General features: G+C 43.1%; 1 protein-coding gene across 4 annotated transcripts in view; it reads left to right on the top strand.

Annotated features, from left to right (window-relative positions):
- The window catches only part of LOC124008521 (unconventional myosin-XVIIIa-like), a 123,473-nt gene continuing 97,950 nt past the window's right edge, over positions 1-25,523 (top strand). For 3 of the 4 annotated variants that reach the window (XM_046319896.1, XM_046319888.1, XM_046319870.1), the window contains exons 1-2: positions 1-140; positions 8,135-9,276. In XM_046319896.1, coding sequence (XP_046175852.1) covers positions 8,260-9,276 — 1,017 coding nt within the window. In that variant the 5' untranslated portion in view covers positions 1-140; positions 8,135-8,259. Of the gene's footprint in view, positions 141-1,445; positions 1,596-8,134; positions 9,277-25,523 lie in introns of those variants that run through there. The other variant, XM_046319879.1, reaches the window with a different exon arrangement.

The raw sequence follows: 25,523 nt of genomic DNA, 5'->3' as shown, positions 1-25,523 counted from the left end.
GCTGACTCTAAGTCATGCCTTAATCGACTGGACTGCCCTGCAACCGCAGACACTGCAATAAAACTGCTGAAGCTACTTACAATCTTACTCAACCCTTTATCGGACTGCTCACCAACACTAAACCAGCATATCACTGAGCGGTGAGTAACTTAATATTCGTTTTTATTTTGTAATTAGACCACGGTGTGTATGCTACATCTTTCTGCTCTCGATTAAACTGTTGGTCATGTGAAGCCACCAGTGTGATAAAGAATGAGGGCAAAGCAGCTTAAAGGGAGCGCATTATGACCAAGCTGTGACTACAGCGACAATAAACTCTTCACCGTGTTGGATACGAGTAGGCAATAATTCAGCAACAATGTACATTCTGACATTCTGTCAGGAATATGTTGTTGCAGGTATAACCGAACAGCCCAATGACACAGACGTCCTTTCAACGTCTAGTTTTGATTTACAATTGGTTGAGTTGTCAATTTAACATGAATTCAACGTGATATCAACAAAACGTGTCACCATGTCATTGGATTTAGGTTAAAAGTTAGGTAAAAAAAAAAAACGAAATGCCCTTTCGTTGACTTTTTGCAAATCCAATCAGTTTTTCGCGTTGATTCAACATCATCACAGATTTTTGGGGGGGTTGAAATTACGTGGAAATAACATTAATTCAACCAGTTTTTACCCTGGGTGCTTACATTTATGTTAATTTGTTTGTAATTCCCACTAGACATATGGCTCGCATAGGCTATAGGCAATCATATCGCAGATAATATATGCTACTGTTCATATTCAGTTTATAGGCTATCTTTTTGTTTTTAGATAGTGGTCAAATTTGTCCATGCATGACGGCTTCTCATAGCAGTGCTGTGCGGCACGAGACGCATGGGGAGGAGGGTCAGTAGCCTAGTTTGTAACTTTAATGATATTCCCATGTAAATTGGAGAATGGCAGTGTCTTATTTATTTTTGTCAAGTGTGGTTTATCAATGTGTTGCAATAGTAAAGAGAACGCTATCCCCACTAATTCACTGACAGCCTTCAGCTGCAGGGCGTGGTTGGAGTGAGGTGGTCAGGAAGGGAATGGCTTCCTGATTCAGCAACCTGATTGGAAGATGAAGATCCATACATGATCCAATATATGATGCTTTAAAGACAAATGGGAACTCGGTATAAAGGAAGGTCAAATCATGACGTCTGTGATTTTCAGGTTGGAAAGTCAGAGCTCTAGAAAGATGCCGAGTTGGATGACCGTTCAAAATGATTTTCCCCAGTCGGAAGTCGGAGATATCCGAGTTCCCAGTTGTTTTGCGATTATAATTGATTAAGATGAGATAAAAGCCAGCACACTCTTTGGCCCCTCAGGACTGGGACTGTACCGGTATAAAGGGAGTCTACTTCGGAAACCCTGGTCCCTTTTTCTTCGGCACATTAGGTTTCAATGAAGGGTCAACAGGGACACACTCTCTTTTCCCTCCCACTTACAACTTGGAAAGAACATTACTTGTGTCACGTCAATGGAAACTTACAGAAGTCATATCAGCATACCAACTTGTTTTGGAAACCCCACAGTAATCTGCCTGAAATTGTGGAACATCATTTGTAAGTGTAGTGGTTTTGAACAGTTTACTGACAGAAAAGCAGCAACATTGTTATTTAATGAAAGGCAGCCTCCAACACATTTGATACCTTCGCTACAACAATGGTGTCTGGTTGCTTCTACCTAGCCCTTGGTGACTGACAGTTAATTGACACATTGAAATGCATTGCTGTGTAAAGCTGACCCACTCCCAGGCCCTGACAGTTTAAAGGCCAAGTGCAGTCAAAATTCTGTTTTCCTATGTTTTGTATCATGTTGTACAACAGCCGATGGAAAAACATTGATTAGTGTTATTTCCTGATAGTTGCTGGTTGAAAATAGAATCTACACAGGACCTTCTAAACTGCGGGTTTGCATGGGTGGGAGTTTCGGCTTTCCATGGTGATATCACCATGCAGTAAATTGGTTAGTAGACCAAAAAGAAAGAGTTCCAAATCCATCTGCCAACAAAAGTTTGTTTTCAGTTTTCTCCTCCCCACGCAGACCACTCCCAGACAGTCTTAGTGTACCGTATAACTTTAGACCGTCCCCTCGCCCATACCCGGGCGCGAACCAGGGACCCTCTGCACACATCAACAACAGTCACCCACGAAGCATCGTTACCCATCACTCCACAAAAGCCACGGCCCTTGCAGAGCAAGGGGAACTACTACTTCAAGGTCTCAGAGCATGTGACGTCGCTGATTGAAACGCTATTTAGCGCGCACCGCTAACTAAGCTAGCCGTTTCACATCCGTTACACTAGCAACATTTTCACTTGAGAAAGAGTTTTTTGCTTTTTTTTTTGTTGCCAATTTTAATGGAAATATATTAGTTAGGCACTAAATTGTTACTGGGAAATGAATTGATATTAATATTAAACCACTGCATTGGGTCTTTTAAATTTTACTTGCATGTTCATGAGAGTACTTTTCTATATTCCAGCATAATATACTGTATCTTTAAATTGGAAGTAACTGCAAAAATGTGCTGTTATTGGAAAAGAGGTTTGGAACTCTCTTTTGTTATTGGTCTATTAAACCAATATTAAGTCCCTTGTTTAGGGGACCTGCGTGGTTCTGGTACCGGTTCCGACTGACATTTTCGCTTATAAATGGATCTGTGTACACCGTAGATCATAATTGCTTGCATTGAGCGGTAGTTATTGGTTCCCACGGACACAGATGTAAAAATCTTTGGATATACAACTAACCCAAGATAGACCACAACTTGTTGTTTCCAATGGGAGCAAATGAATCATATCGGGCAGAACAATCAAGAAGCAGAGCCAAGCACGAGCTAACGAGAGCCTATTAGCGTGTTCAAGCATCTATTTCCATTAGGGAACATCTAGTCTGTGAAGTGCGCATGTGCAATAACTCAATTAGCTCTTGCACTTCTAAACAGCACCCTTTTTTAAACTTTGGGAAAAGGTGAAGTGTACAAAACTTAGTCCACTTCTATTCAATCAAATAAACCTCACGTAGCAAATAAGACATTTCAATTTTTTTGTTGACCAAATTTGACTCTCTTTGACCTCCATACAAAAACTCCTCACTTGGGTACCGGACGAAACCTAGCAATGCCACCTGCTTATAGAAGACCGATTTTTGCGGAGTTGGGCCTCTCATGGCTAGAAGGGATCCAGCTTGTATCAAAATAACATCAAAAGTTCATTTTATTGTTTGTGTTTTAGCGTTTTGGCCTTCTTCTAACGTTAACCTAATTATTCTAACCTGCTTGGTTAATTAAAGTGAAATCTGATGATAAATTCACAAAAGCTGGATTCATTCTAGCCATGAACCTTTTGGTCGTTTCTTTCGCTTAGCCTCTTCCTCTCTGCTCATTGTCTGTCTATGGGTATAATTTCTTCTGAAGTATGACGTGAACTCTGACACCAATTGAAGATGGGTGTCTCTCCTACAATTTCAGTCTCTCTTCCGACTGTCCATTAACCTCTTAAATGTAAAGTCCCCATATTTGGGGACCCTATTCAATATAGTCTAGTATGAGAACGGTAGCCCCTATCTGCAAAAGCAGGGTGTCTGCAGAAAGCTAAGTATATTGGCTATTGATCTGTACCTTCAAATCTTTGTGACTTACTACCATGTATGGACATACTAATTTATAAGTGGAGGCCGAGCCGATGACCTCATTTAAAGTGGGCTGAGACCTACATTCCAGTTAGTGTTGTGAGCATAAACAAAATAAACACAGAATACAGTCATACACACTGAAAGCCGGGACTCCACAGATCATGAGGATATCTTATGTCTGTCTGTGACCTACTGTTATTGATCACCAGCCCCGAGGATCAAAATGTTTATTTTACACAAAGTTTTCACCAAACAGTAAACATCTTACAAGGTAAGCTTCAATTTGGTCTGTGTTTGAGCTAAAGCTACATGGGGCTAATCATTAGGTTGGCAGAAACAAATCTAGCATATTGCCAATGTTATCTGATGATGTATGACTTAATGGCAACATCGAGTGTCCACCGACTGACTCTTTGCACATCTGTAGGCATCCATTACACAGGGGATTGGCTACTATGGCACCTTGACAGTCTTGTAGCCAATGAGAAAAGCTTTCCAGGGATATACAGTTGACCTGGGTGGAACAAAGCAAGGCTTAGAACCTTTATGTGTAATGCAAACTATTGCTACCTGGCTCAGAGATGAGACGCACCGAGCACGCTACATTACATTGTAAACAGATTTCATCGCTTTAGCATAAAAGATGGCTTCCCACGGGGGAATAAAAAGGTAAAAACTAAGAATATTGAACAGGAAGCTTAAAAGAAGGCAGCTATGAATAAGTACACAGACAGAAGCTTTGATTAAAATACTGGAGTCGGACTCAGATCAGGGGAGCGATTTGGACAACAATGAGGATTTGGACTTGGCCGACGAAGATTGCTTTCGAGAAGGATCCACTTTTAGATCTGTAAGCAAATTATTTTCATGACTTTGTATAGCTAATTTACTATATGTATTTCATTTTTTATAAGTTGTCTACTTTTTGTGCTTTGGATTTAGCTTACATAGGTCTATGTAACAAGTCATTTCAATGTTATATAATTCCAAAGTAGTTATTGTCTATGTTTCATATTAGTTCACTGTTTGCTGTTCTAAGTTTCATCCTGGTAACTTTGGAGAGGCCACTAAACTCTCATGGCTATTGTTTATTTGTGGTTCTCACCTCTGCATTTGTCTCCAAAGTGTTACTCTTTGCATTGTGTGTGTTCTTCAGACCTTCTTTGTGAGTCACTGTACAGATAAAGTTTAGTGATGAAACATATACCCCCTTACAGATGCTTCAGCTCTACTTTACCACCTCTGTACCGGGGATGCTAATTAGTAATAACAAGTATGGGGACATGAAGCTGCAGGGGGAAGGAAGATGTCCTGGAAACCTGTCACCAGGGGTGACATGAACAACTACATTTCCTTGGTGATTTACATTGGACTGGTAAATGTATCAAGACTAGTTGACAACTAGAGTCCCCACTCTATCGGTTCAAGTTCCCCACCTCCATCATGAGTGAAAACCGATTCTTGACCATCAACCGTACTCTTCACATGAGTGACCCACAAAAGGATCAGGGAATGTCCAGAAGAAGGGGGCTGCAATCGTCTTGCAAGAGTCAAGCCCCTTTATCATGACATGGTGGAGGCATGCAAAACTTACTTCCCGCCTGCTCAAAATCTATCTATAGATGAGCGCATGGTTGCCTCATTGAAGCAATATATGACAAATAGGTCAACCAGCCGATTCAGCCTCCGACTACACATGGAACTTTTTCATTTATGAAGGCAAGGCGATAACACCCACATAACTAAGGGCCTTAGTTATGACTCTGTCATGCAGCTGATGGACTTCTCCTTACTTGGCAGTGGGTACAAGCTCTTTGTGGATCATTTGTATACTAGTTCCATACTTTTCATAGACCTCCTGAACAAGAAAATAAGAGCCTGTGGCACCATTCATCCGAACAGAATCTTTTCCCCCAAGACTAAGGTAAACGACATGACAAAGACATTGGAGAGAGGGACGCTATGTCGGATCAGGACTAACAAGCTGCGTTTTGTGAAATGGAAGGACACCAGAAGAGTAACCATGCTCACCACACCGCATAAGGCATTCAATAACAACCATGTCTCAAGGAGGGGGGAAAATGCCAATGGGGCATGGGTGAGAATGTCCCTATTTCTGTGAAGGACTACAATGCCATCATGGGGGGTGTCAACGTATCTGATGCTCTGATAGGCTACTCCACAAGATCAGGAAGTGGTAAGACTTTTTTTGACCACTTTGTGGACATTGCTACAGTAAATGTTTTCATTCTCTACAAGCAGATGGCCAAAGCAAAAGGTCAAACCCGTTTCCTGGTTGGCCTTCTTGTCAGGACCCGGCTACTAACCCTGGTCTCCGGAGTGAGAAACAGTCACTTAACCAACTGAGCCACGAATAGTCGGCAGAACCCAGAAGATGAGGCAGACACAGCAGTACTTGAGGCAGTGTATTTAATGAAGTAAAAAGTGAAGTTCTTCAGGACAACATGTAACTCCACAACCTCAAAAGGAATTCCACAAGAACAAAGGTAATCCTCCAAGACAAAAAGGTAAATCCACAAGGTGGAAAGTATAGCATAAAAAGCCTCAAAAGATACTCAAAAATAAATAAACAAGAACAAAAAACAGAATTCCACAAGAGAGTCTACCGGGATCAACAAGAGTTCACAGGATACTAGGGCTGGGTGCTAACATACAAACACAGAGCAAAGAACTGAGGAAAACTAAGGGTTTAAATACAATCAGGGGAAACGAGGCACAGGTGCAAATAATAATGGGGATCAAGGAAAAAACAAAAGGTCAAAAAGCACAATGGGGGCATCTAGTGACCAAAAACCGGAACAACCCTGGCCAAATCCTGACACTTCTGAGAGCAGCTGGTGTTGGAAATGGCTGAATTGGAGGCCCAAAGCAACCTCACAACCATCACAAGACCCCCCACTCAAGGTGAGCGCCACTATCCAACACACATGCCAAAAGGAAGAACTGCAAGCATTGAACCAAACACAGGAGGGAAAAATGGGGAAATGCCAGATCTTCTGTTCGAAATACCAGTTTGCTTTTTGTTTCCTGGCAGAGACTATCACGACATGCACAAGAATGGTGAAAGGGAAATCTAATAATTTACACCTGTGATGTAAAAGAAATGCCATTTTGTAAATGGTTCAGCTTATTTCTATTTTTTTCTTTAATAAAGAACAATTGTGTAACCAAGTTTGTTTGATAACTTTGATATATATATATATATATATTAATGTTTACTTGATCTTGTGTATTCTGAACTATGTAACTCCTGTCTTCTGATCATTTCCTCATCTCCCAGACGTCTTTCCAAGTTTTTGCATGTCAGAACCATGTAATTACACATGAATAGCTGTTATTTTTGGGTATGTCTAGTTAGGTGGAATGCTACATTTTGCCATTACATTCAAGATGTTGACTCCTGGCTGAACCCTACTTCCCAGAGTCTAACAAAGCACACGTCTGCAATCCTTACATGGTAACCAAAAACAATTTCTGCTTGTCATAGACAATATTAATATGAGATAAAAGGAACTCTCCTTTTATCTCATATTAATATTGTCTCTCTATGACAAACAGAAATGGCTACCTGAACTTGTTAAAAAACTAAGCCAGAGCTCGGTGTGACGTTCAAAACAGTTGGGACAGACATTTTGATCAAGAGAGACCTTTAGAAAATATACAAATATGCATTTTATATTTATAAGGAAGGTGAACTCTTACACTTGGCCATTTTATAATTTGATTATATTTAGAAAGCTTAAGTCGGTCACTTCAATCCTTATTCATACAGTTTTGTTCAATAGGAAATACATACAAATATTTTATATCATATTTGTACTGTGTAGCTTATGTCCTCAAAAGTGACTACACCTCAGCAATTTAACATATTTTTACACGAAAGATGTTTCCTTTGGTGTACGCAGCATTACTAGTTATTGTTTATGACCCTGTTATGCTAAAATATTACTTATGGGGATTACTTAGATTACAATTAGATTACATGATGTCACCTGGTAGACCAAAATTGCATCCCACAAAAACTGGCACAAATTTAATGTAGTCATTTCAAACAGCTCTTACACTAAAAGGGCATGATCATAATTTTCACATGTTCACTGTATCATTCCAACCTCATAGTGTGGATATACTGTATATAAAACACAGGACAATCATGATTTTGCCTGCACTAGGCCGTTAACGTATACGTTGGAAATAACTATTTCACTCATTGTAATTATAGGTCATATTTCATAGAAATCTGGACAGCTACTTTAAATGAGCCTAGACATTCCCGGGTAACAAACACTCTCTCTGTGATGAGTCATCGTCTCTAGCCATGGGCATGATCTGTAAGGATACCTCATTGCCATTGTATTGGATGATTGTTGGATTATAATGGCCTGGCCAAATACTTACTTGATTGTCTCTTCTCTCCTCATGGCCCCTCTGATTACATTTCAAAGTGTCACCCAGATGTTTCCATGACCTGGGTCAAAAGCGTGAACTGATACTTCACTTGTGTATGGAACCTCCCCTGGTGTAAACTGACACAAACCAACCTTGAGGGGGTTGCTATCTGGAGCCAAATATGTTCCATCTAATTAAGAAAGACAAGGATGAGAGGAAGAAGGAGAAAAAAGACAGGAAGGACAAAAAGGAGAGGATGTCCCAGGCAGAGCTGACGAGCCTGGACGAGATGAGCCAGAGGCGGGGCTTCTTCAACCTCCACCGAGGAGGCTCTAAGAGGGACTCCAAGGTCAAGCTGGAGATCTCCAGCCCCATCCCTATCAAGGTGGCTAGTAACACAGAGCTCAGCCTTACTGATCTAGATGCTGATCGCTTCAGTAACCGTGGCAGCATGGTCCTGGACCTGGGCCAGGTGAGTGCAGCCAGCTCCAGCGATGACATCAAGGGGGAAGGGGGACAGGACCCCCATCGCATCTCTGTGAAGGAGCGGGCGGCCAAGTTCGGTGGTCTGGCCAAGCAGAACTCCCAGGTGGACCAGATCATGAAGCCCTTCTCCTTCTCCCAGAGGAGCAAAGAGGAGAGTGCCTCTGAGGCTTCCACATCAAGCTCAACTCAACCATCTCCCCAGTTAGAGGACAAGGTGTTTGACACCTACCACAGACAGGGTTCACAGCAGCATCCCCAGGTCCGCAGCAGGGCTGGGAAGAAGGTTCACATCCCAGAAGTGGTGGAGAAGACCTTCCCTGCAGATCTGCGACTGCCTGGCGTCATGGCTCCACCTATGCCTGAGCCCAGGGAACTGGAGCTGCAGCGCCGCAACACAGGAGACTTTGGTTTCTCCTTGCGCCGCACCACCATGTTGGACCGGAGGTCTGACGGTGGGGTCTACCGGAGGGTGGTCCACTTTGCTGAGCCTGGAGCCGGGACCAAGGACCTGGCGCTGGGTCTGGTGCCTGGAGACAGGTTGGTGGAGATCAATGGGCACAACGTGGAGAATAAGAGCCGGGACGAGATCGTGGAGAAGATCCGTCAGTCTGGGGACTCTGTGAGGTTAAAGGTTCAGCCCATCGTGGAGCTGAGTGAGCTGAGCCGCTGCTGGCTGAGGAGCAGTGAGGGGCTGCGCAGGGAGGCCTTCGATGTAAGTACTTAATTTTTCTTGCCTTTTTAACCTTTTCAACCAAGGTGCTGCCAGTAATAGATTCCACATATCAGTGGACTCTGCTGAATGCTGATGACTGTGAGTCTGTACCTGAGAGAATTTGTGAATGGCCTGTTGGAAAAGGCCAGTTCCTAATGAGGAAGTGTGGGTATCTTATTTTCTTACAGGTTGAAAACTGCACTGCACATGCTCTGTGCTGCTTTTATCATAAGTTTCTAAACACAATTTTCCAGCAATCTATCAAACTCTTATCACTACCCTTCCATTGAACTGAACTGTGTGTGTCAGGAAGAGTTGACTCTGTTTCTGGACCTGTATATCCAGTTGATGACTAAATACTGTTTAAGTATTAGGTTGTCATTAAGAAAAGTAGTGTTTACCTTCAACACTTGTCTCACCTGGGAATGTGAAGCATGGCTGTACAGCCCCATACTGAGTGGGTTTTCTCATGTTTGGCATTCGTCAGCAGGGATGCCTGCCTCTCAGTTAGGAAACCAGTAAGCACAGTACTGCAGTGCCTTCAGAAATTATTAATCCCCTTGATTTATTCCACATTTTTGTTGGGCTACTACCTGAATTCAAAATCGATTCAATAGGTCTTTGTTCTCATCCATTTACACACACTACCCCATAATGACAAAGTAAAAACATGCTTTTAGAAATGTATTGAAATTAAATGCATGTGTCATTTACATAAGTATTCACACCCCTGAGTTCGCGATTACAGTCTTTTTGGGTAAGTCTCTAAGAGCTTTGCACATCTGGATTGTACAATATTTGCAGTATTACTTAAGTGCCTTGTTGCAAACAGGATGCATGTTTTGGAATATTTTTATTCTGTACAGGCTTCCTTCTATTGACTCTGTCATTTGGGTTAGTATTGTCAAGTAATTACAATGTTGTTGATCCATCCTCAGTTTTCTCATATCACAACCATTAAACTCTGTAACTGTTTTAATCTCTGTGCAGTTTCCTTCCTCTCCAGCAACTGAGTTATGAAGGATAGCTGTATCTTTGTAGTAACTGGGTGTTTTGATACACCATCCAAAATGTAATGAATAATTTCTCCATACTCAAAGGGATATTCAGCGTCTGTTCACACATCTACTAATCGGTGCCCTTCTTTGCAAGGCATTGAAAAACCTCCCTGTTTTTTGTGGTTGAATTATGCGATTTGTTAAGCACATTTTTACTCCTCAATTTATTTAGGCTTGCCATAACAAAGGGGTTGAACACTTATTGACTCAAGACATTTCAGCTTTACATTTTTTATTAATAAAATAAAAAATCTACAAGCAAAATTCCACTTTGACATTATGAGGTATTGTGTGTAGATCAGTGACACAGTGTCAATGTGATACAGCCTGAATTTAAAATGTAACACAACAAAATGTGGAAAAAGTAAAGTGGTGTGAATAATTTCTGAAGTCACTACATTGTTCCACAGTCACCTCAGAAGGTGGCTACCCCTCACAGAGAGGGTGGCTACCCCTCACAGAGAGGGTGGCTACCCCTCACAGAGAGGGTGGCTACCCCTCACAGAGAGGGTGGCTACCCCTCACAGAGAGGGTGGCTACCCCTCACAGAGAGGGTGGCTACCCCTCACAGAGAGGGTGGCTACCCCTCACAGAGAGGGTGGCTACCCCTCACAGAGAGGGTGGCTACCCCTCACAGAGAGGGTGGCTACCCCTCACAGAGAGGGTGGCTACCCCTCACAGAGAGGGTGGCTACCCCTCACAGAGAGGGTGGCTACCCCTCACAGAGAGGGTGGCTACCCCTCACAGAGAGGGTGGCTACCCCTCACAGAGAGGGTGGCTACCCCTCACAGAGAGGGTGGCCACCCCTCACAGAGAGGGTGGCCACCCCTCACAGAGAGGGTGGCTACCCCTCACAGAGAGGGTGGCTACCCCTCACAGAGAGGGTGGCCACCCCTCACAGAGAGGGTGACATGTTTCTCTCTGTATGCCGGGTGTCTATCACAGTGCCATCTGGTTTTATATATGTTTTTATACCAAAGCCATATACTACCCACCACTGCGACCTGTATGCACTCGTTGGCTGACCCTCGCTACATATTTGCTGCCAAATCCACCGCCTTTCCTTCCAGTTCTCTGCTGCCAATGACTGGAACCCATTGCAAAAATCACTGAAGTTGGAGACTTATATCTCCCTCACTAACTTTAAGCATCAGCTGTCAGGCAATTTACTGATCGCTGCAGCTGTACACAGCCCATCTGTAAATAGTCCATCCAACCAACTACCTACCTCATCCCGTTTTTGTTTTTCTGCTCTTTTGCACAGCAGTATTTCTACTTACACATCCTCATCTGCACATCTATCACTCCAGTGTTAATTGCTAAATTGTCATTACTTGGCCACTATGGCCTATTTATTGCATTACCTCCTTCCCTCATCTGCACACACAGTATACATATCTTTCTATTGTTATTGACTGTACGTTTGTTTATTCCATGTGTTACTCTGTGTTTGTCGCACTGCTTTGCTTTATCTTGGCCAGGTCAGTTGTAAATGAGAACTTGTTCTCAACTGGCCTACCTGGTTAAATAAAGGTGAAATAAAACTGTGAGGAGCTGTCTTCAGTGGAGAGGCTTGATGACGCTGTCCTGTGTGTGTGTGTTTGGTGTATGTAATCCCATACCCACCTCCCCCTTTGACTCCAAACAAAGAAGAGCTGGGGGGGTTTGAAGGACAATGGCACAAAGATTACAACAGCCCCATGGCCATATGTTGTTGCAATAACAAGTGAAGGCCCAGTTTGCAGTTGTCTACAATCTCATTACATTACTTTTTGGTTCAAGTTGCACTGCAGTAGTTACAAGAGAAGCATATTATCATGGTTTTTATAAGGATTTGATGGACTTTTGGTCAATACTCTATGCTCTGTTCATAAATATAACCTTTTAAACCCGACACACTTGTCCCATGTTCCCGTGTAGCAGGTCTTTCTACTGTCTCTCTGGTAGGCTACCAGAGTAGGACTCCTGTCATTCCTACTCTTTTCCTCCTCTCCAGCAGTTACTGTATATGACAAGATTCCCCAACATTTTACTATCCACTTTTCATTACTGGTGATTAGGTCCTAATCCGGTCCATTTGTTGTGTAGAGATACAGGAACATCATCACTAATTCAAGGATCCTGCTGACTCATAATACATGGTCTAAAATGGAAGTGAAATTGAATGGGAGTGTTTTTGCTTCCTCGTGTGAAGAGGAAGTGAAGATCACAGCTTCTTTTTATTAGACTGGTGGTACATATCCATGTCAGTCACCAGAAGGTTTGTTATTCTGGTGCCCAATGCCTGCTGCACACAGGGCTTCAGCAAGAGTCAGAATAAAAGCCTGGGAAAAATCACTCAAATCTACTGACTAAATGTGAGAAGGGTGTCCAGTCCGAGCCTTTGCCACTCCCTGGACAGAGTATGTATTAGTCTGTATCCTGGTTCACTACTAAGGAAATTCCGATGTTCTACCCAGATGTGTGCCCTATCTTTCACACACCCTGCTGGGTCAGGGCAGTGGGTTGGTTAGCTTAGAAGCTTAGTACCAACCACCCAGCAGGCCCATGCCCTCTACAGACAGATGCCCCACTGACTCAGTCTCCAGATAAACCCCTGACTGGGGTATTGTTGTCAGATTTAGTAGACTTAGCAGAGCAGCATCAAACAGGTCTGGACTGGTCTTCTGATTTACATAATGTGCTGTACTTGATCATATCCTCTTTTCATACCCTTTTATTGTGTCCATTGTCCTCTTGGTCCTGTACAGCAAGCTGTGGGTTGGTATGGAGTTGTGCTGGGAATGTGTGACTTTCTGCAGATGGTTAAAGGAGCTGGAGGGGGAATTTACAATCACGTTGTGTTAATCAGAGAGTTTAGAATGGATTGGGTAGATGGATCTCTAGCTGAGTGCTAAAGAAAGGATCTTTTCTCTGGTTGCTGTACCACTAGATGTCATTTTGAGAATATTTATAGTATCAAAGTCCATTTCCTTCTCTTTTGGCAAGGTGTGTGGAATGTTGGCTTTCTTCCTGCATTGCCCAGGAATGTGGACATTGCACTGTACTCCTGTCTACCTAGAGTCTACATTTTAAAAATAGAACTGCACAGAATACGGCACTGTCCATTTGATTTCACAATTCCTCAAATGTATGTGTCCATATTGCCAGTGTGACCAGGTCACCACCGCTAGTTAAATGGATGGGGTTGGGTGGGAATGTACTTTGTGCCTCTGGACTGCACATAAACAAGCAGTGTGAAGGTGTTGTGTTTCTCGTTACTCTCCCATAGCCACCACCGCAGGCTTGACAGGCAGGATCCACACACCTGGCAACCAGATGCTCAGAGGCTTACACATAAAGGCACTGTGAACATTGTAATATACTTAGCATCATATTTGTTTTTATTCTTGGCCCCTTTTCTATTGTTATATGTAAACATTAAAAAATATTTTTTTTTTTTTTACTGTGTGAATGTAACTACAGTTGTTTCATGACAAAGCTCACCGAACTACCAACAGTCTATCTGGGCTTTTCTTCACAAACTTTTTTAAAGCATTTAAAAAAAGTACAGACTTAGTTTCAAACTGATATATCATACACTGTAGTTGGGCGAAGTTATGCTACTTTAAAAGTTGATCAACTTGTAACCCAACTTTTGAGAAAAAGTAGCTGAAAGATTTTGTAGAGAATTTTACACTAGCTAGAGAGCTCTTCTTTGTGTACGCCCATTCATCATTGTTCACACCCTCTTAATCCTTAGCCCTGCCCATCTCTTTAAGATTTCACATTTATTTTTGTGAATTCGTCTCCTTTGTTTAGCTCCAGCTAAATTCCGGGCAGCAATGTTGTTTAACGCTGTAGCATCACTTTAGCAGTTGTCCATAGCTGTGTCTATAAAAATCTATGGCAGCAAATATTATCAATACTGACCAGGGAAGGCCACATTCTTTTTAAATGTTGCACCAATGTGTCGGAGGAAACACCGTTCAACTGATGACTGTAGTCAGCCTGTAGGCGCCCGGCCTGCCACAAGGAGTTGCTAGAGCACGATGAGCCCTGCCAAACCCTCCCCTAACCAGGATGACGCTGGGCCAATTGTGCGCCGCCCTATTGGACTCCCCGGTCATGGCCTGTTGTGATACAGGATTGAACCCCAGGCTGTAGTGATGCTGCAACACTTATGCAGTGCCATACACCACAGTGCCACTCAGGAGGCAGTCAGATGTATGTTAACAAAAGAAAAGAGAATCTTATCGAAAAGATTGTGAGCACTGCATTATGACTTTATACATATGTTGCAATGAGAAACATGTATTTGTAGATCGAACACTGATTTAATTTTGGTAAAAAGGTGACGATTTTTGTGTTGTACTTAGTCAATTGAAAATGAGCTTAGGGTTTTGAAAAGGCCTTTTATGAGTTTTGTAGTGGAAATGTACCACATACACCGCATGACCAAAGGAAAGTGGACACCCGTTTATCGAACATCTCATTCCAGAATAATAGGCATAAATATGAAGTTAGTCCTCCTTTTGCTACTATAATTGCCTCCACTCTTCCGAGAAGGATTGCCAGTAGATGTTGGAACATTGCTGTGGGGACTTGCTTCTCTTCAACCACGAGCATTAGTGAGGTCGGGCGCTGATGTTGGGCGATTAGGCCTGGCTCACAGTCGGCATTCCAATTCATCCCAAAGGTGTTCGATGGGGTTGAGGTCAGGGCTTCGTTCAGGCCAGTCAAACACAGAATCTTCTAGAATGTCATTGTATGCTGTAGCATTAAGAGTTCCATTCACTGGAACTAAGAGGCCTAGCCTGAACTATGAAAAACAGCCCCACACCATTATTCCTCCTCCACCAAACTTTACAGTTGACACTATGCATTTGGCAAGGTAGCATTCTCCTGGCATCTCCCAAACCCAGATTTGTCTGTCGGACCACCAGATGGTGAAGCTTCAGTCTAGAGAATCTGTTTCCACTGCTCCAGAGTCCAATGGCGGTGAGCTTTACACCACTCCAGCCGACGCTTGGCATTGTGCATGGAAACCCATTTCATGAAGCTCCGGACGAACAGTTCTTGTGCTGACGTCCCTAGAAAGGCCAAAACCTAGGAAGAAACCTAGAGAGGAACCAGGCTATGAGGGGTGGCCAGTCCTCTTCTGGCTGTGCCGGGTGGAGATTATAACAGAACATGGCCAAGATGTTCATAGATGACCAGCAGGGTCAAATAATAATAATCACAGTGGTTGTAGAGGGTGCAACAAGTCAGCACCTCAGGAGTAAATGTCAGTTGGCTTTTCATAGCCGATCATTCATTCAGAGTATCTCTACCGCTCCTGCTGTCTCTAGAGAGTTGAAAACAGCAGGTCTGGGACAGGTAGCACGTCCAGTGAACAGGTCATGATTCTATAGCCGCAGGCAGAATAGTTGAAACTGGAGCAGCAGCATGACCAGTTGGACTGGGGACAGCAAGGAGTCATCAGGCCAGGTAGGCCTGAGGCATGGTCCTAGGGCTCGGGTCCTCCGAGAGAGAGAGAAAAAAAGAAAGAAAGAGCGAGAGAGCATACTTAAATTCACACAGGACCCCGAATAAGACAGGAAAATACTTCAGATATAACAGACTGGCCATAGCCCCCCGACACATCAACTACTGCAGCATAAATACTGAAGGCTGAGACAGGAGTGGTCAGGAGACACTGTAGCCCCATCCAACGATACCCTCGGGCCAAACAGGGCCAAACAGGCAGGATATAACCCCACCCACTTTGCCAAAGCACAGCCCCCACACCACTAGAGGGATATCTTCAACCTTCAACCACTAACTTACCATCCTGAACCCCTCCCAGGGACGGCATGGAAGAGCACCAGTAAGACAGTGACTCAGCCCCTGTTATAGGGCATCCTATGACAGTGCCACGTTGAAAGTCTCTGAGCTCTTCAGGAAGGCCATTCTACTGCCAATATTTGTCTATGGAGATTGCATGGCTGTGTGCTCGATTTCATACAACTCAGCAACAGGTGTTGCTGAAATAACCACTTTTGTGTATGAACTCAGCAAAAAAAATAAACATTCTTTTTTCAGGGCCCTGTCGTTCAAAGATAATTTGTAAAAATCCAAATAACTAAACAGATCTTTCCAATGCTTGTTCAATGAACCATAAACAATTAATGAACATGCACCTGTGGAACGGTCGTTAAGACACTAACAGCTTACAGACGGTAGACAATTAAGGTCACAGTTATGAAAAGTTAGGACACTAAAGAGGCCTTTCTACTGACTCTGAAATACACCAAAAAAAAGATGCCCAGGGTCCTTGCTCATCTGTGTGAGCGTGCCTTAGGCATGCTGCAAGGAGGCATGAGGACTGCAGATGTGGCCAGGACAATAAATTGCATTGTCTGTACAGTGAGATGCTTAAGATAGCGCTACAGGACAGACATTTGAACGTCCTCGCAGTGGCAGACCATGTGTAACACCTGCACTGGATCAGTACATTCGAACATCACACCTGCGGGACAGGTACAGGTTGGCCAAAACTGCCGAGTTACACCAGGAACGCACAATCCCTCCATCAGTGCTCAGACTGTCCACAATAGGCTGAGAGAGGCTGGACTGAGGGCAACAACATCGCCTATGGGAACAAACCCACCATCGCTGGACCAGACAGGACTTGCAAAAAGTGCTCTTCATTGACGAGTTGCGGTTTTGTCTCACCTCTGGTGATGGTCGGATTCGCGTTAATCGCCGAAGGAATGAGTTTTACACCGAGGCCTGTATTCTGGAGCGGGATTGAGGTGGAGGTTCCGTCATGGTCTGGGGCGGTGTGTCACAGCATCATCGGACTGAGCTTGTTTTCATTGCAGGCAATCTCAACACTGTGCGTTACAGGAAAGACATCCTCCTCCCTCATGTGGTACCCTTCCTGCAGGCTCATCCTGACATGACCCTCCAACATGACAATGCCACCAGCCATACTGCTCGTTCTCTGTGTGATTTCCTGCAAGACAGGAATGTCAGTGTCCTGCCATGGCCAGCGAAGAGCCAGGATCGCAATCCCATTGAGCACGTCTGGGACCTGTTGGATTGGAGGGTGAGGGCTAGGGCCATTCCCTCCAGAAATGTCCGATGCCTTGGTGGAAGAGTGGGGTAACATCTCACAGCAAGAACTGGCAAATCCTGGTGCGGTCCATGAGGAGGAGATGCACTGCAGTACTTAATGCATCTGGTGGCCACACCATATACTGACGGTTACTTTTGATTTTGACCCCCCTTTGTTCAGGGACACATTATTCCATTTATGTTAGTCACATGTCTGTGGAACATGTTCAGTTTGTCTCAGCTGTTGAATCTTATGTTCATACAAATATTTACACTCGTTAAGTTTGCTGAAAATAAACGCAGTTGACAGTGAGAGGACTTTTTTTCTTTTTTTTGCTGAGTTTATTATATAGTGTACTTGTGAATATTGAACAAAAGCTATTTAAAAAACTGTAAAGAAGTAATTACTCAGAATAATGGCAGAAAATCAAGAGAATTCAAGGTACCTCTCCTTGACAACCGCACACACCAGCTTCAGGAAATACTTGACATTTCCTCCCCACAAAAAGAGAGAGTGGGATAGAATACACGGCAGATTGAAATCACAGACATTTCTCCCACAATATCAAAGAGGATATTTCAGAAAAGGAGAAATGTAACTAGTTTCAGGAAGGTGGGCGTTTGACGCTGGTACCTACTTCACAGTATTTATTTATTTATTGTTGCAGAAATCCCTTCATGAACATGTGAAGTTTCATGTGCTTTAATAACAAACTGGAATGTGATCTGGAAATATGAATAAAATAGTATTTTACGAGCCTAGTTTAGTCAAGGAGAAAGCTTACCGGTTGAAAATGAATCCCATAACATTTTCACTTGGAATTAGCTGTTCTAACATTCAGCCTAAAGTAGCAGCCAATGTGTGGTGTTCAATGTAGGCCTACATTCCATGAGGCCAACAGGGCTTGACATTAACCTGTTTATCCACGTGTCCTTCAAACAAGGAGGTGACTGAAAATGTTGTGGTATTTGATGCAAGAAACCACTTTACAAAATAAAATGCATTATTAGTTACATACCACTATTATGAGAACCAGACAGTCTGCTACCCTCTGCCTATTGGCTACTTAGCTTATTCAAGCCTGTCTCAAAATACAGGGCCCCTTTTAAGACAAAAAAATGCTCCTTACCTGACTTGGTTTTCAAAGATGTCTCAATGTATATGTTTTTGTTCTATTGTAGGAAGCTATCACTCCTCTACTGCTGACTACAAATGATCTATAACTGGGCTAATTACTCACTAACTAGCAATGGATATGAACAAAATGTGCACACGTGGCTACATGCAGCTCTCAGTGCACACGCTCATTTGTATTTTATTAGGAATTAGCTGCTGTTTTAAAATAAATCTGATTCTACTGCTTGCATCAGTTACCTGATGTGGAATAGAGTTCCATGTAGTCATGGTCCTATTTAGAACTGTGCGCTTCCCACAGTCTGTTTTGGACTTATGGATTGTGAAGAGACCTCTGGTGCCATGCCTTGTGGGTATGCATGGGTGTCCGAGTTGTGTGCTAGTGTAGTAGTGTCAACAGACTGCTCGGTGCATTAATTTGGAATAAATAATGTGGAAACTGGGCAAGTTGAGGTGACTAAACTGCTTGGAGTAAGCCTGGATTGTAAACTACCATGGTCAAAACATGCCGATACGACATGTTCCAAGATGGGGAGAAGTTTGTCCATAAGTTTGGTGGCTTCATCACCACTTGCTTTTATGAGAGGTGATATAAAAACAAGTGGTGATGAAGTCAATCTCTCCTCCGCTTTGAGCCAGGAGAGATTGATGCATATCATTGTTAGCTCTCCATGTACATTTAAAGGCCAGCTGTGCTATCCTGTTCTGAGCCAAGTGCACATTTCCAAAGTCCCACTTTGTGGCACCAGACCACATGACCAGGTGCGACAAAACTAGGGCCTGTAGGACCTGCCTTTTCGAGTGTTTTCAAGAAGGCAGAGCAGCGCTTTATTATGGACAAACTTCTCCCCATCTTGGCTACTGTCGTATCGACATGTTTTGACCATGGTATTACGGACTGAGTAGTGTGTGTCAATGCAATAGAATCCTACTCCGATGCTTTCTGTCTTCAACAAAATCTCTTGCATGGTTATGTCGTGACGTTGTATTAGTTAATGTGACGACTGTTGTTCATCGAATGGTTAAAGTTTCTAATTGCGTGATTAACCGAATCAAGCAATTATTAACTCATTAACCTGGGGCACCATGGGAAAACTAGTTTTTATTGAGTTTCTATTTCCCAAATTAGCTCAAAGAATATCAGAATATCGATTTCACAACAGCCGCTAATTAACCAGTTACCTCTACCAATCTCGTTCTGAACATCGTATAGCCCGTGAATCTGCACGGACCCGGGTCTCACCAATGAGTTCGTACCACACCAATCTTAGTTGAATATTTATTTACTAAAAAGCTAAAATGATGATAAAAGATACACATAGACAAAACACATTATAGGCTATTGATTAGAACTTGTGTTGCGTTCTGGGTTCGTTGACTTTTTAGACCTTTGGCTGCAGCATGGATCACGTAGTCTTGTCTGTAAATTCTATACTCACAGGTTTTATACCCTTGGGTCAGAAGTGGGCGTAACCGCCTTTAGGGCAATTCTCTGGGCATACCAAGTTAACGAGGCAAGGTCTAGATTTGATTCAAATCCAATTTTAGACAACTAACTTAACATTTAATCTTTACCAAAACATTCCCTCTGATTTGGACATTTTCCACACAACGTACAATGTATAAACATCAAACATATACTAGGAAGACTCTTCACATTACAATGTTTTCGTAATAACGTCATCTATTAACCTTTAATAACAAAACAAATATGACATACATTTTCATATTCCATCTATCGTCATGTGACCACCATTGTGGCTGACGAAAACCATTGTTCCAAAGTCCCTTTTATTTCATGTTTAATGTTCTGAGGCTGGTTCTCCATAGTAACGGGACAAAGGAATTTGTCTGTGGCCTGAGATTTACTAGGGGCATGAGGGGTCATAAAACCCACACATCTTCAGACCCCTAGATCTCTCCTCCTCTGTTGGGGTTGAGAGATAATCTGTAGGGTTGTGGTCTCATGTAACCTGACCTGATCAGGACTTTTGGATCTAGACTTGGAGGTCTGGTACCACTTGCCAGGTGGAGACTTTGGCAATTTCTTAGGGCCTTCCTCTGACACCCCCTGGTATGGAGGTCCTGGATGGCAGGAAGCTTGGCCCCAGTGATATACTGGGACGTACACAATACCCTCTGTGGTGCCTTGCGGTCAGAGGCCAAGCAGTTGCCATAAAAGTGTTGAATACAAAGTGCTGACAGTGCTAAGTAAGAACTTAAACATGAACTCACTTGTAAAACAGCATCTCTTTGCTGTATTTGTTGACAGTCTCTCTTTTGACCCCTTCTCCCCAATTTCGTGATATCCAATTGGTAGTTAGTTTTGTTCCATTGCTGCAACTCCCATTGCTGCAATGGACTAGGGACAGGCGAAGGTCGAGTGCCAAATCACGCTGATTCTTAATACACTGCTCGCTTAACCCGGAAGCCAGCCGCACCAATGTGTCGGAGGAAACACCTTACACCTGGCGACCGAAGTCAGTGTGCATGCACAAGGATGCACAAAGAGTCACTAGAGCGTGATGGGACAAGGACATCCCAGCCGGGCAACCCTCCCCTAACCCAGACGACACTAGGCCAATTGTGCACCGCCTTACACCGCTGCCCATCTCGAGAGGCGCTCTATTCATGGTTCTAAATGTTTTGAAATCTGTGTCAACTTTTCTGTAGCTTGCTTTTATGTCTGCTACGTTACTGCAGACACGGTCATGTGAGCCATCCGATTGGCCAGCATAGGCTTATAGTGCACTTGATTTGCTCTCTGGACCCGCTTGGAAGGTAGAGTTTGTACCTCCAGATCCATTAAATGGATCAAAATGGCAACAGTTCTCCTACCCGGCTGTCAGGGCAGCTGAATTAGGTGCATCTACCGCCAACTGCCTGAGACTAATAACAAAACAAAAAATAGTAACACAAGGCATTATCTTTTGTTTTTTTTACAGAATGTCAATCGATCGCAATCGACCGGTTGGTGACCACTGCTCTAGAAAGTTGAATGAAGTTTAATCCCGTGCTTCTATGTGGGCTGAGATTCCTGCGCGGCAGGTCCCATTGCTCGCAAATGTTCCAAAATGCAATTTGAAAACCAATAGAACAGGAGAGTGCATATGATGACTGCCTCCATGTTTTAATGGTGGGATTTTGGGTGTAGGCTACTTTGAAGCAAGGTAAAACATGCCTCATAATGTGATGTAAAAGGTCCAGGTTTCAAACAATGAAGGAACAGTAAAACATGTTGCGGAGCTAACAATAGGCCTAAACGCTATTCTGGAAGATGGAAAGGCTTTCCCAAAAACCTTCCCAATTAAATGTGCCTGTGCAGTTAAATTGAAAAGGTAACTACACAAAAACATAAATATTTCGCAATTTATGTAGCAGACGCTTTCATCCAAAGTGACAGTCCACACATTTTGGTATGTGACCGCAGTGGGAATCAATGTAAAACTTTTACAAGTGTTACCGGTTGAGTTTTATACTAAGACTTTTGAAAAGTCACCATATACTTGTGAAAATGGCTCCAAATGCCTCCTGTTTTAGATCTGTTTTAACCTGACAATGGAGTTGTTAACTTGATTGAGTTCTACTGGCTGCCTTTCAGGTTTCACCAATTCCAGTCAACTCCAAGAGGGGGTAGATAGCTCTACTTTGACCATACAAACCATGTTTCTCCATTCTAAACCTCTTATCTCCTCCATAGAAGACTTTGGTCTGAACCGACACATCACATCAGAGCTGTGTATGAGTGTATGACTCCTGGAGTGTATGACTCCTGGAGTGTGGAACTCCCTTTGTCACAGGAACAAGACTGTCAGGAACAGTTGTGTGGAATGAACCATGAAACAGGTGTGTATACTCAACATGGTGCAGTCTGTTTGTTCTGAGTGTTCAAACTGCCCATCCCACCACACAACATCGCAACCAGAGAACATTAGGAGCCTATTGATGCCGGGGTCTAATTGGTCTATGGAGTGTGTTGGTTATAACCAGCTGAGGGACCCCCGTCCCTGGCACTATGTCCCAGATAAGACTGGTCATGACCATGATCGTCAGAGACATGCCATTTGAAACAGTAAGAAATGATAGCATGAGAGTGTGACCTAGAACCAACCAGCAGCTCTATTAATAGGATGTTATAATAAGATCTAGATCAAGTCAGTGCTGTGGAAGTAGAACTCTGTTTTGTTGAATATGGGCTGGCAACTTCTATTTGTGCAAGGATGATCAGGCTATAATTGCCACTTTAAAAATGTATCTATTGGCATGGATACAATGGATAGGATTTGTTTGAAGAGGAAATTAGATCCAGAACACTATCTAGTACCCACTGGGCACACCACATCCTTTCAAAGTGGAAATGTGGGTAACATTTGGTTCAGACATCGATCAATGAAATTTCAACATTTATTCACCCACTCAAAAAGACAGACAGAAATTTGGTGAATTTCCAATGTGTTATCACAATACAAAAAGCACAACCAAATTTCAATGGAAAAACAATGTCTGATTTTTGGTTTAGTTGTCACCTAAATGTGTTATAACTGCGCTTTCAACCATTTTAAAAGCACATCAAAGTTCAAATAGGAATACAATGTCAGATATTTAGTTTATTTATATAACAATGTAATGTGTTATCACTGTGCACAACCAAATGACCTGAATTGAAGTTGAGATTACATGTAAAGTACATGGTGCAAGTGATCAGGCCTACCACTGTTGTGTCTTCGGCAAACTTAATGTTGGAGTCGTGCCTGGTCATGCAGTCGTGGGTGAACAGGGAGTATAGGAGGGGACTGAGCACGCACCCCTGGGGTGCTCCAGTGTTGAGGCTCAGCGTGGCAGATGTGTTGCTCTCTACCCTCACCGCCTGGGGGCGCCCTGTCATGAAGTCCAGGATCCAGTTGCAGAGGGAGGTGTTTAATCCCAGGATCCTTATCTTAGTGATGAGCTTTGAGGGTACTATGGTGTTGAACACTGAGCTGTGAATAGCATTCTCACATAAGCGTTCCTTTTGTCCAGGTGGGAAAAGGCAGTGTGGCGTACAATAGAGATTGCATCATCTGTGGATCTGTTTGGGCGGTATGCAAATTGGAGTGGGTCTAGAGATTCTGGGATAAGGGTGTTGATGTGAGCCATTACCAACCTTTCAAAGCACTTCATGGCTATGGACGTGAGTGCTACGGGTCTGTAGTCATTTAGGCAGTTTTCATTTGTGTTCTTGGGCACAGGGACTGGTGGACTGCTTGGAAATCAACCAAAGATTGAAATGCATGTCCTATACAGTATGTATTTTTGGTTTTTAGTTGAACCCTGGGTTGAATTGAGACAATAGCTGATGATGACTTTGCAAATGCTCTATTGGACTAAATAGTATCATTGCTGATATGACATATAAAGTATGGTTACTTTAAACCTACCCTTTGGAATGACTTTGACAGCAACACTGAATATATATTTAGTTATTAAGAGATCTCTCTAATCATTCTCACAATTGCACATTTGTAGTAGTTAGTGACATATCAAAGCTGGGCTTGGTTAAAACCCTGGTTGGGAGAGCAAATGAATAGCTGTAAATTGACTCACCAGTAGGAGGTGCTGCTGAGCCTATTGTTTTTTTCTGTTAGTGGTTGTAACTTTTAAGATCAAAGGTACAAATTCAATTTATTTTATACAAGGTTTGTGTCTGTTAAAAATGGGTTACAATAACATAATCCTGTGGTTGAAATGACACCCTCAAAACAACCGTGACTTTTTTTCAAATCAAGTCATTTCCACTTAGATTCCAAGTCACAATACATTTACAAATTATGTTGAAACAACGTTAATTCAATCAGTTTGTGCCTAGTGGGTAGCTGACCCATGTACTTCCACATTATACACCTGCAATGATCTTTGGACAGTGTAAACCTGCTTATGGCTCTCGCTCACTATCAACAGATGACATTTTATGTGAGGTCTGCTTGGGACATGGAAGCCAATATGCAGCGCCATATACTGTACAGTCAGTGATTGAGGACTCAACAAGTGAGCCTGTTTTGTGAAAACCAGCCAGACAGGTTTCAGAAGGTCACCTGTGTGTGTGTGTGTGTGTGTGCGTCCGTGCACGCGGTCACGCCTTACCGCTCTCTGATGGTTTGCATTTAGCTTGCATACCAAAACCTTCCCCACAGGCTGGAAGCTGTTAGCAAATACTACACAATTCCTCCAACACACTTGTCACTGCTGGGTTTAAGATATTGCCCACTGATGTCCAGTGCTCACAGCGTGTTGTCTAGCACAAACTGTTTCTGAATGGATCAACAATGAATGTTTGGACCAAATGAGATTATGTAATGGATAATCAGGGGCCCGGGACCAGCTGCTGAATCAATGGAAACAAGGGTCTGTCTGTTGGACCTCAGCCACTGTCTACACTACAGGGTGCTAAAGATGTATTCTTCTGCACAGGCCTTTCTGTTTTCCTATCTTCCTCAGAGCTGTCAGTGTGCTTCCTGGCCTGTTTTGGAGCTGTGTATCCATAGCTGTGTCCCTAGCTGTGGCTGTTGAGCGCTGGCCTCTCCTCTCTCCGTGGTGTGCAGGCAGACACTCTGTCCCAGGCTACCGGCCTGCTATGCTGCACTCTGGCCACTGCCAGGAGTCCTCCATTAAGTTCTTTGTGTAAAGATGATGGGTCAAGATGTTCTCCCGACAGACTCTGGAAGTCGATGATGTGCTAAAATAGAGACTAGTGTACATTGTTCACTTGGGGCTGTCACTGAATAAAAAAGTACTGAATGTCTGTCATGGCCTAACTCCCCATGTACTTGGCGCCTAGTTAAGCATTTGTATTTATGTAAGAGTGAATGAAGGCAATTCAAATTAGCGTACAGCCTCTTCTTCAGCGGCTTGAGCAAGATGGATCAGCTGTTCACATCAGACTACTGTAACGCTACTCACCGAGAGTCAACTGAAGCATCAAATTACAGTTGAGTGCT

This window comes from Oncorhynchus gorbuscha, linkage group LG02 (genome assembly GCF_021184085.1).
Source record: "Oncorhynchus gorbuscha isolate QuinsamMale2020 ecotype Even-year linkage group LG02, OgorEven_v1.0, whole genome shotgun sequence".
In the NCBI taxonomy this organism is placed as follows: Eukaryota; Metazoa; Chordata; class Actinopteri; order Salmoniformes; family Salmonidae; genus Oncorhynchus; species Oncorhynchus gorbuscha.
Note: the sequence above shows the minus strand (reverse complement) of the source record. Positions and strands in the feature narration are given on the sequence as shown.